At 50.1% G+C, this 11,944-nt stretch overlaps 1 protein-coding gene across 1 annotated transcript in view; it reads right to left on the bottom strand.

Moving 5' to 3' along the window:
• Nucleotides 1-2,483: 2,483 nt before the first annotated feature.
• The window catches only part of FSTL4 (follistatin-like 4), a 665,226-nt gene continuing 655,765 nt past the window's right edge, over nucleotides 2,484-11,944 (bottom strand). Inside the window, exons 15-16 of the mRNA XM_011969239.1 lie at nucleotides 7,945-8,054; nucleotides 2,484-5,818 (exon numbers count right to left, since the gene is read on the bottom strand). Of these exons, the coding sequence (XP_011824629.1) occupies nucleotides 5,116-5,818; nucleotides 7,945-8,054 (813 nt within the window). The 3' untranslated portion in view covers nucleotides 2,484-5,115. The remainder of the gene's footprint in view (nucleotides 5,819-7,944; nucleotides 8,055-11,944) is intronic.

The following is an 11,944-nucleotide window of genomic DNA, read 5'->3' as shown; positions in this document are numbered from 1 at the left end:
AGGGGGCTGGCCAGCCGCGGGAGCCAGGCAAGGAGGGAGCTGTGGGTCTCTGGTGTGCGGCTTGCAAATCTGTTTCCCTCACCTCTCCCAAGTAGCACAGGACCCACAACTCTTCAACCTATGGCAGATATCATGCTGGGCAGTGGATAAAGGTTTAGATTTGGGGCATTTTCTCAATTTAGAGCTCTTGGGCCTCACAACCCAGCCAATACTGGTTGCTCTTACTCAGAAACAAAGCTCTGATCTTGAAGAGGGTGCGGTGCCTCTGAAGGGCAGCAGTGTCTGATTCTGCCGAGCACATGTCACCAGGCTTGCTGTAGGGGTAAGTCAATAGTTATTGCTTTGTGGAGTGCTGGCTGATCCCTCGAAAGCCCTCTAGTGCATGGCCCATGTTCTCTGGGGCCACATGAGCAAGGGCTGGTTCCACAGATGTAAAGATGAGCTTGGAAAGAAGTGTGCGTGAATTGTGGCTTTTTTTTTTTTTTTTTTTTTTTTTTAAGTGCATGGTAAACACTCTGGTGCTGGCTAAAGAAGCCTCGCTGTGAATTTTGGAGGATAATCCCCACTCTTGTATTCTCCATAATTTCATACATTATTATTTAGTTAAATTAGGCTTCCCCACTTGCTGCCCATGGCTCCAAAGGAGGATGTGGATGCACAGGACAACGCTTGTTTGTGTCCCAGGGCCTACTGTGCGGCTGCTGTCTAACGCATGCAGGCCCAAATAAGATGCTCAAATCCTCATGTGACTTAGCAGGTAACCTGGTATAGATAAAAGCAGGGAGTGGATTGTATTCCACTGGCTACTTGGGGTCTTGTAGTCATACCCTGAAGATAGGCACTGTATTGTTTTATCCCTTGAATTTTTAAAGCATCTCTGTTTTATGATCTCTATAATTTTGGAGAGAAACCAAGGCAGCTAGTGACTTTCTTGAACAAAATTTCTTTGCCTACGTGCCAGTCTGGCAGCACATAGTAGTATCTGGCCTATGAATGACTTCTGGCTTGCACCCCACAGCAGGAAAGCAGCACGAGCAAAGACCACGGGGTAGGGGCTGGTGTAGCCATCAGGTCAGTTGCTCCTTGAATGGTCGGAGCTGTTGTGGAGTGGCTCATGAGCAGGGGGCCTGAGACACAGGAATGGAACAGGAAAGGGGGGAGAATAAAAAGGGAGTTGGAGGGAGGTTGCGGGGGCTCGGGCCCTCTGAGAGATGATGCTTCGCTGAGATGTCATGGTCTCACTATTCCTGCCAGAGAACACCTGACTTCCTTGATGGTTCCCAGCCAGCTGTCTCTAGTCTTGGTCATCTAACTCCAAAGGTCTGCAAGCAAGGGTTTGGAGGGTGTGATTCTGGGCAGCAAGGGGCTGTGTCCCTATGAGTTCTGACTGTACTTGGAGTGGAACCCGGGGTCCTGGGTGGGGAGGCTGTCGAGGACTTCTGTGGCAGTGCTGCAATCTTATTTGTTACCTGCCTGGCCTCCTGGCTGGTGGTGGAGGTGAGTGGCATTCCGGGGGTGCTGGGTGCAGGGGCGAATGTGAGGTAGATTGGTGGATGCATAGGAAGGATCTCGGAGTGGTAGTGTCAACTCTCCTGGAGGCTTGCTTCTGAAAAGGAGGGTTGAAGAGTGGGAGAGAGAGAGTTGTGGGATTTGCTAGTGAAGATGGTTCGGTGTCTCTAATAATGGAATGAAACACGTCATGATAAATGAATCAACTATACTTTTTAAGCCCCTTGTAGAAAAATATATCCAGAATGAATCTGTTTCACATCTGAGTTCTGAAATCTTTAGTTCACAGGTTACTGGTCAACAGAAAACAAGATGTGGCTGTACAAAGCCAACTCCTGGCTGCTTTCCTAAATGAAGACTCAGCAGTCGCAATCTCTATGGCAGCAGGCCGTTCTCTGCTTTATTTGGGGTTGAAAGCTGGCTTCTTCCAGTGCCTACCTGGAATTGGGAGCCTTGTCTGGACAGATGGAGATGGGGAGATGTCTGGGTTGGGGGTGGGAATTGTAGGGGTTGAGTTTCTGTCTCTGGTGATGCTATCTCTAGGTCATAGTATCTGAAGTTTGGTATTAGTAGTTGGCCGCAGCCAGGATTTACAGGGCTCTTCCAGCTTCTTCCTGGAGCTTGGGGAAAAGTAGGACACTCGAATGGTTTGGAGACTGAAGAAATAAGCCTGGGCCAGCCCCAGGCGGAGTAGGCTAGGTCAGTGTTGGTGAGGCTGGGATGATGGCTTTGGCCGTGGGTGCGACGCCCGTCAAATCTCCTCATGCAGGCGGGTTGTGCCATCATCCAGAAGCCGACAGTCCCCCTTCCTGTCATCCATCTGGGGCTGCCTGGGTGGGCTTTTGGGCCCAGAGCCTTTATGCAGGGTTGTGCCCACTGGAGCAGAAGAATGAGGGCCCCTATTCAAAGCCTTCCTGTCACCACAGGTGCAGATTATTTGTCATTTTGGGGGAAAAAAAAAAAAACCTATTGCATTTTTGTGAAATTAATTTTATTTCAAAATGACTGAGGGAGTTTATGTAAACAGCTTTCTTGATGATTCTTTTGGTAAAGTCAGTACTTCTTGAATAGCGTAAGGTATCAGTGTGAATTGTGGGTTCATTAGGAGGATTACTGGCTGGGCTTACAGGAGGCCCCCTGTAGTGAGGCATTTCCTACCAGTGGCTTTCCGACTGTGTCCCACGAACCTCTTCTGGGGTGAAGTACGGGAGAAAGGGCAGGCCGATCTGGCCTTCTTCTTCCTCCTCCTCCTCCTCCTGCCCCTGACTCCCCACCCAACCAACTCTATTGGTTTCCCTGCTAAAAAGCATTTACCTGCCTGCATTGGTGACTTTGCCTCCTGGGGCTGGACTCCTGAAACCCTGACCTAGGCTTCAGGCCTGCTTCGATTCAGTTGTGTCTGGCATGCTGTCAGTGAGACCTAAGCCTGCCGTCTCCAGGAACTGCACTCTGAGGACAGTGAAGGGCAGCTATGCTTTTTAGACACACTCTGAGATGAAAGGGACAGTGGGGGAGGAACTGGTGCTGCAGAAGTTGACTCTGTCACTCCTGATTATTTTAAAAGGCCAGTTTGGGTCAAACTGGTCTTTGACTTAGGAATCCTGCTGCCCAGAGGGGCTGGTGTTCTGGCCTGGTAGTTGGTGGGACTTTTCCTCCTTTAGGCTCAGAGATCCTTTTTCTGTCAGGGGCTGATACAATTGAGATTTTTCCAAAAAGAGAAGTTGATGAAAGTTGTAGAATTTTAGTCGTAAAAATGGGAGATTGGGAGTAAACACATCAAGATATTGAGGCAGGAAAAATAAAAGGGGCGAGATGTGTCATCCATGCATCCCAGCAACTGTGAAACTGCATTCTAGGCTTTTGAGGTGAGCTTCCTCAACTTCTATCTACATAGCATATTTTTTAAAATAAAAAACAGATGTACATGTCTAGGCACACCCCTAGGAGTCGCAGGGGACAGGCATTTGGGGGACCAAGATACATGAGACATACAAGACAAGTGATTGATCTCACGAGAACTGGGGCGGGGGATGCAGGTGGCTTGGGCAGTCAGGCAGGAGTGAAAGGAGCTGTGGATGTTGAGTGACACAAAGTCTAGGGTTTCCTCTCCTTGAAAGGGTTTGTTCCTCAATGGCAAAGGAAAATCCTGGTGATGTCAGTAGGTGAAGGTGGCCAAATGAGCAAAGATGTCTGTGGTGAGATCACCTCTCCCAATCTGTGTGGCTTGCAAAATGATCATTCAAACCAGAACACATGTAAGTTCCACTCATATGCGGGAGAGGGAAGGGGAGCCTGTTTATGCTGAGTCTCTGATCTAGGCAGTCTCCAGAGGGCTGTGTGGGTTGTACTTCTTCGATGACCACCTGAGAGTCACCACAGCCTGAGACACGTAAGGAGAATGCAGTAGTGCCAGCCTGTGGCCCTCTGTTCTGGCTTCTGCAGGGTGTGTGTGTTGACTGGGGAATGTGGGTAAGAAAACCCTTGCTGAAATGTGTTCTCTCCGCAGTGCTGATGCGGGGTTGGGGTACCAGAGATGAGTGGGTAGGCCACAGGCAGGAAAAATAAATCTGTTTGGACAAGGTATAGCTTCAGGAACTCACCTGGCCCCACGCCTGTCCCTGGGGTTTCTGCATTGAGCCTTGGGGCCACCCAGACCTTGCCAGGCAAGCACAGTCTGCCCTGAATCTGGGGTCCAGAACCTGACTAATGAGATGTCTCCCTTCTGTGCTGACAAGCAGGCACACAGAACTCGTCCTGGTCTCTTGGGGTCCCAACACAGAACCGAATCCTTATGGATGAGGTGGCCTGGTCTGCTCTTGGAGAAGCAGGGTGGCAATAGTTGACAGGGCTGGTATTCTTAGATGACCATTGTTCTCTCTGGCTGTGGAATAGGGGGGTTGTGACCCCCCCAGAGACTCGGCCTAAGGCAGGGAAGGATACAGTTGGACCTCGGAGAGCATCTTTCTGCTTACTAGCATTTGAGATTATAAAAATTTTTTTTAATCAAAAATTTCCAAAATAAAGTGAGTGATTTCCCCATCCCCCAAGATGCAGTGAGTCTTGCTGGCTCTCCCTCAGGCTTACAGCAAGTCAAATGGAAAGAAAAGCAAGAAGCAGCTGCGAGGGAGAAGATGCGGTCCCACGCGAGGACGGATGGGCTTTCAGTTCGGGAGGGAGGCCCCTGCTCCTGCTCGGCCTCTGCTTCTGGGCCACTCCGTCAGGGCGGAGTCTGGCTGGGTCTGGCGGTAAGGGACAATGACTATGTGAAGGCAACCGACAGAGGTGTCCGCCTGGAGAGCAGGATCCCTTGGTTCCATGATGTCCCCAGGTCACGCGGTGTGCAGCTCGGCACAGAAATGATCCCTTTACACAGCAGCATGTGTTCTCATCGTAGCTCAAGGCATAAATCATACTTCCTAACGAAAAAACCCCAATCTTGGTAGCAGCGCATACCTTATACTAGAAACTTGCAAGGAGACCAGTGTTGAACCACAAAGCGAGTACAGGTTTTTGCTTTTGTCTGTAAAAATGTACAGCACACCTGCTTGGGGCTGCAGTGTCAGGACTAGGGGGTGCTCCTTGGCCCAGGGCTCTGCTCTGGGCCCTTCATACCTCACCCACCCACACCACTGTGGTCCCCCCCTTTATACCTGACACCTCACACCGCAGCGTGTTTTGTCTCCCATTGATGAGGAACAGAGACTCTCGGGCTGGTGTGAGGAGGTACTGTCCAAACAGCCCACTGTCCCTCATGATTCTGCGGGCGCCCCCCCAGGGCTGGGGTGGCCCTGTGGGTGGCTCCTTTAAGTTCTTCAGTGTGCCCACCTTCCCTGTGGACAGCTCCAGGAACAGCAGGTCCGGCTCCGTGTGCAGAGCCGCGTAGATGTTGTATTGATTGCTTTCAGTGAAGGAGCGCTGGAAGGCCAAGTCTGAGATGCCTGGGTTTATTTGCAGGTCATACAGGGTCTGGATCTCCCCCCGCACCGTGATCTCCTGCACGTGCAGCCAGGGGCTGTCAGCTGCAGCGCTGACTATGAAGCGCCCGTCGGGGGATGTGTGTGGGGTGCCTGTTACATCACCGTTGGGGCCAACCACAGAGTCTGTGACACTGTCAACGAGCAGCTGTCGGGCAGCAGAGGCAGGGCTGTCCTGTCGGCACTGGATGAAGAAGTAGCCGCCCAGGTGGGTGTGCGCCATGGCCTGGGGCACGCAGCCATGGTGGTGCAGGCCGATGGTCTTGAGGGGCATCAGCGTTTCCAGGTCCACTTTGTGGACTGCAGGGTCAGACTTGTTGAAGATGAAGCCAAACCTGGGAGGGGAAGAACTGAGGTCAGAAGTCACCTCCAGGGGTGGGGAATCTGTCATTTTTCTTAACCAATTACATCTTCTGCCTTTTCCCTTTATTATAATCCTTCGTGATCTAAGAGCTTAGTAATAAGATCTATCATTCTGCAGGGGATGTCTTCATAAAGAAATTATCTATGATCTCAATCCAAACGCAGTGGAGTTACAAATGTTGCTGGGTTGATGCTCTTGTAACATGCACTCATCATTGGAAATGATTGTGGAGGAAGGCGAGAGGCCCTTCAACTGCTTCTCCTTTTGTAATGCTTTGATCTGCTTCCCTGAGGCCCATGCCAGCTGGAAAGGGGCGAGTCTGTGTCTGGACGGTGAGCATGGAGGAAAAGGGCAAGAGATCCCTGCCCCGATTCTGCCTGTTACAAAGATATGAGTTCTATATCCTCGCTGTTTTCTAGACTAACTGGCAAGTTAGAATTTGAGGATGCAGATGCAGCCCAACAAGTGCAGATTTCCTATTAGTACCCTCTTCCCCTGGAAGGGAAATGTGCGGGGGCGGTCTCTTTTCTGGCCACAATGGTGGTGTGGGTAGGAAGAACCCTGGGCATTGGGGATGAGGACAGCTTTTCCCTCTGGAGCCAGATGGCCTGGTGCCGGCGCATTGCCCCGCTAGCTGCAGAGCCTGGGGCAGGCTGCTTGCCTCTCTGAGCCTCAGTGACTCTAGCCAGGGTAGCTCCTTCCTAGGGCTATTGGGAAGATTCAAAGAGGGAAGTTTAGCAGAGGGGCTCAGGTAGGTGGGAGTTGCTCACATCTGGATTTTCTAAAATTCCTCTTTGGAGGCTGGTTGGAAGTATGGAAAAGCCTGGCTCCAGACAGGACTTCCCTTTGATCTTGAGAGCCTGTGCCTAAATCCCTTGCTCACAGAGGCTTTTTGGTGCTGTGTACACTTACAGGAACAGAGCAGAATCTCTTCTGTAATTTTCTCTAGAAAAACTGTACCCCAGAGTAGAGGAAAAACTCCCTCCAAGGCGTATCTTTAAAGCATCCTTAAAGAATCAGAGCATGGAAATAGCAAGAAAGAAAACTTGGCTCTTAAAAGAAACTTTAAGTTAAAAGCCACACACAGGAACTACAGAGCCTCTGAGTGTGCCCGACCCCCAGCTGAATACAGCTGCTTTACGAGGACTTCACCATTTAATATACTCTCAGAGGCTCTTGCAAAGGCTGTCTCTGCAGTGAGAGGGTTCATAAAGTGGCTTTCTTCCTTGGGTAAGGGTGAATGGGTGCATCTCCAGCATCAGCTTGCAAAAGCGAATCACTTCTTTCTGCAGAGAGGTGCTTGATGGTGGATTATAGAAAGGTATAAATAGTGCTACAAGACATTTGGGGTCTTGATGGCTTAGAGACAGGCTTGGTCGTCTGGCAGTGGTAAGTTTACAGAAGATGTTGGGGGCTCTCTGAAGTGAATAGGGATGGGGACTGACCATGCTGGGCTGAGGTCTGCAGTTGAGACCATGACTCTTATTATTGGGTGGTTGTTTTAGGTAGTGGCAAACCATGGCAATCAGGAAGCCTTGTCTCTTTGTGGGCTCCTCGCACAGATGCTCTGGGGGTTCCTAAAGTATTATGGGCTGTGGTTAGATGGGAATGTGGAAGAATGGTGCACTGAAACAATACTTGGCTTTACATTTAGTCTGACTTTGCCAATTCCTACCTGTGTGACATTGGTCAGTGTCTTAACGTCTCTGATCCTTATCTATAACATAGGGGTTAAGACCACTTGGACTAGATTTTTGTGTCTAGCAAGCAGAGGGTGCTCAATTTACCACTACTGTTTCCTTCTTTCCTCTGCTGCCCTTACCTTGAGGATGGGACTTCCTGACCTTTCTGGGCCCCTGAGGGCATTAGGAGCTGGGTGCCTTCACTATAACAGAGTCACTGACCCCAGGCAATGAGGACTAGGCACTGGGTCTGTTTTACTGGACCTTCTCTGTTCCTTCATGATGGGGTCCAAATTCAGCATAGGAGGAGTAGGGGAGACAGAGAAATAAGTAGGTCCCATGCTGGGCAAAGCTGCCCCTTGCAGGGCTGAGCTGCAGCGGGGAGTGCCTTAGAGGCATCATGGGCCAGTCTCACCTGATGTGGTTGATGATGAGGTTCGTTGGGGGAATGAAGAAGTCGTCCACTCCTGCGAAGGGTGTGCGGATGAGGTGTTGGTCCTGGCCGGCGCTGGCTTCTGTGATCACCTACAACACAGAGTGGGAATCCTAGTGAGGGCCCATGCAGGTGGGGGCTGAACCTGGAGACACTTGTATGGTCAGGTGGAGATACCCTGGCAGAGGGGTGCTTGGGAGAGAGATGACTAACCTCAGTATCAGGGAAGAGGCATGAGCAAAGTGGGAGCAGTTCAGGAACATCCTAGAAAGGGGCCTGTTCTTCCTGAAAGAGGAAGTGGTGGGACAGGACTGACTGCCCGGATTGCCCTTGCTCCATGGTTACGCCTGCCTTGTTGCACTTTGTCAGCCGCCATGATGGCAGAGTGAGAACCTGAGGGGTGGGGGTGGGCTTTCCAAGGGAAGTCCCCGGAATGGAAACATCACTGTGGTTGCTCAGAGACCACCTCCTCTTGCAATGAGGAATCCTACCTTCTCAACATGTAAGCCATGCTAGGGAAAGAGGGAGAGGGCTTTCAATCATGAAAACGTCACGTGGTGGAACTGTCTACTGGGAATTCCTTTTTCTCTGGTGCCAGATGCCTGGGCCAGTTTGTTGGTAGTCTCTGTCGGATGCTGCTCACAGGCATTCTCTGAGGTACCACTCCAGGATTGACGAAAGACAGTAGACATCCTACGGGATGCCACTCTGAGATGCTGGGCTGTTTAGATGTCTTGCAATTAGAATGCTGGGAAGAGGTCCTGGTCTTACAGAGGAGACTTGCTGTAGAAAGTAAACAATTAGGCCCTGTGCCTTGTACAAGTTGGTAGTGACAGAGCACGGCCGCCTCTGTTTCCCTGGAGGTAACCCTTTCTCCCCTGTGGACTCGGCAGGAGGAGAGGAGAGCTTTTCCCTGGTGTGTGTCCCAGCTGCACCCACGTATCAGGGAGGGCACAATGGCAGCTCCGAGCAGAAGCCAGGTGGTGTGTGAAGTCACATAGGATGAGTGAGAGGTCCGGAGTCCCTGCCATGAAACCCCTGTGGTCAGGCTGGGCAGCCCCTCTGTCAGCTAGTGAGGCCAAGCCAGCCAGCCTGTGTCCTCCTGCCTTCTGCATATGCTCATCAGCCTTCAAGTTCTAGGCCACTGCCCAGACAGCAGCAGACTAGTGGCCCGATGAGGGGCTTGGCCAACTTACAGGCCCTGAGGAGAAGCCCAGACCATCTGTGCAGGAGAGGAGGCAGATGCTGAGCCCACGAACGGGAAGCTGAGACACTTTTTTGTTTTTTTGAGACGGAGTCTCGCTCTGTCGCCCAGACTGGAGTGCAGTGGCGCAATCTCGGCTCACTGCAAGCTCTGCCTCCCGGGTTCACGCCATTCTCCTGCCTCAGGCTCCTGAGTAGCTGGGACTACAGGTGCCCGCCACTGTGCCCAGCTAATTTTTTGTATTTTTAGTAGAGACAGGGTTTCACTGTGGTCTCCATCTCCTGACCTTGTGATCCGCCCGCCTCGGCCTCCCAAAGTGCTGGGATTACAGGCATGAGCCGCCGCGCCCGGCGGGTGAGACACTTTTACTGATCATCTGATCGTGATATTGTGGCCATATGTGTAGAAAGAAGGGTCTAGATTTCCGCAGCCTGAGGCTTGGCCTGCAGGGTGAGAGCTGTCTGTGGTGGGAGCTCCTGACTCCCATGGCTGAGAGCTCTGGATGCTTCTACTTTTTAGGAATGGAACTGCCTTCTGGCTTTTACTTTTATGACAAAACAAACAGCACCTGGCCTGCCTCCTCAGGCAGGCTGGAGGTTTGTGTCTTTTTTGGTCTTGCTTTCCTCTGCAGTCGGCAGGCAGAGTGCTGGCTGGAGTGATGCGAGCCATGATTTTCAGGCTTGAGGCAGTCCTCACGTTGCATTAGGTTATTTCTCTGTGATTTTTTAAAAGAAGCCAAATGATTACTTCTATGGCAAGTTCATAAGAAAAAAACTCATAGAAGTGGGTGTTAAGAAAATATCAGCATTAGGAAACTGGATCTTAGAGAGTCTGAAAAGAAAATGCCAGGGAATTCCAAGGAGCCATGCAATCATTGCTTGATATCAGGCCTGTCATTTTAGCTCACAGCAGAGATGGAAAATTACAGGCTGTCATCGGTCAGCGTCATTCATGCTTCACTGCTCTGACACCCTATATTCAGAGGTTACTTCATCAAAACGCAGTGCCACGGGCCGTTGAACTGATGTGGGCATGTCAGCCTTGTTTCTCTGAGTCACGAGTTCCTCCTTGGCTTTTTCTTGAGTCCTAACACACAGCTGGGCCCACAGTGCCCTAAAGATAACTGTCAAGCCCCTCACATTTGCTGCTGTATGGGCATGGTTCAGGAGATGTATGCGTGTGCCTGAATCTCAGGATATGCCCATCAGTTGGCAGAGTGGGGACAGGAAGGCTGGGCATCTCCCTCAGAGGGGTGTACGAAGCCAGCTGGGAAGTGGCATGTGGAGGGGCGGGAGAACTTGGTATCCAGAGGACAGGCTGGGAGGCAGCTAAAAGCTGGCCTTAGAAAGCGGGTGGGCCAGAGAGTGCTGGGCAGCATCGGAAAAGATGCCAAATGTTCCAAACCTGGGTGCTGAGGAGGGCTTTGGTGGAGGGAGCCTCATTTGTACAAACACGTTCATGTAGTCTTCCCAAAGTGTGTTCAACAATTCCTTCAGTGTTGGATATTTAGAAACAATATTAGGATATTATTTTTAATCTCTTGCAAATACAAACAATGCAGTAACAAACATTGTATTTGTGGGAGACTAAAAATGTCATAGCTCAGTTTTTGTCCACTTCTGTGGTTATGGCCTTTGGAAAAATTCTGAGAAGTTGCTGGATCAAAAATTACTCTTTCACTGGCCAGCCATGGTAGCTCACACCTGTAATCCCAGCACTTTGGGAGGCTGAGGTGGGCAGATCACTTGACGTCAGGAGTTTGAGACCAGCCTGGTCAACATGGTGAAACCCCATCTCTACAGAAAGTATAAAAATTAGCTGGGTGTGGTGGCGTGTACCTGTAATCCTAGCTACTGGGGAGGCTGAGGCACAAGAATCGTTTGAACATGGGAAGAGGAGGTTGCAGTGAGCTGAGATTGTGCCACTGCACTCCAGCCTGGGTGCAGAGTGACATTCTGTCTCAAGTAAATAAATAAATAAATAAAAATAAAAAAATTACTCTTTCAGGCTTTTGGTTCACACTTCCCAATTGCTCACCACAAAGGCTACGCCAGTTGAATTTCCAGGAGCAGTTTTTGTAAGCACTGGTTTCTTTAACCCTAGACCACAGTGGTGAAGGTAGGTTTATTCAAATGATTTCATACTTTTTTAAATGATAATACATATCCTAGTCATTTAGGCAAAGGTAAACTATTGGTTATTGGTTTTGGAGAAGTAGTCTTTATTATATTTAAAGAATTTCCTTCTATTCCTATTTTTAGGCTTTTTATTAAGAATGCCTGCTGTATTTAATTAAATGTCTTTTCAGTATTATTGAAAACATCTTACATTTTCTCTTTCAATTTGTTGGTGTTATGAATAATATTGACTGATTTCCTGACAGTGAACCATCATTGCATCCTGGGAATGTGTTCCCTGCTTGAGCATTTGCACACATTCCTGGGTTCTATGTCTTTTTCTGTGTGTGTGTGTGTGTGTAGTGGTTTGTTTATACACCTGCATCTCTCCTGTGAAACTCCCTTTTTAAAATAAATTATCGGCCAGGCGCGGTGGCTCAAGCCTGTAATCCCAGTACTTTGGGAGGCCAAGGTGGGCGGATCACGAGGTCAGGAGATCGAGACCATCCTGGCTAACACGGTGAAACCTCGTCTCTACTAAAAAATACAAAAAACTAGCCGGCCGAGGTGGCGGGTGCCTGTAGTCCCAGCTACTCGGGAGGCTGAGGCAGGAGAACGGCGTGAACCCGGGAGGCGGAGCTTGCAGTGAGCTGAGATCACG

This window comes from Mandrillus leucophaeus, unplaced genomic scaffold (genome assembly GCF_000951045.1).
Source record: "Mandrillus leucophaeus isolate KB7577 unplaced genomic scaffold, Mleu.le_1.0 Scaffold88, whole genome shotgun sequence".
Lineage (NCBI taxonomy): Eukaryota > Metazoa > Chordata > Mammalia > Primates > Cercopithecidae > Mandrillus > Mandrillus leucophaeus.
Note: the sequence above shows the minus strand (reverse complement) of the source record. Positions and strands in the feature narration are given on the sequence as shown.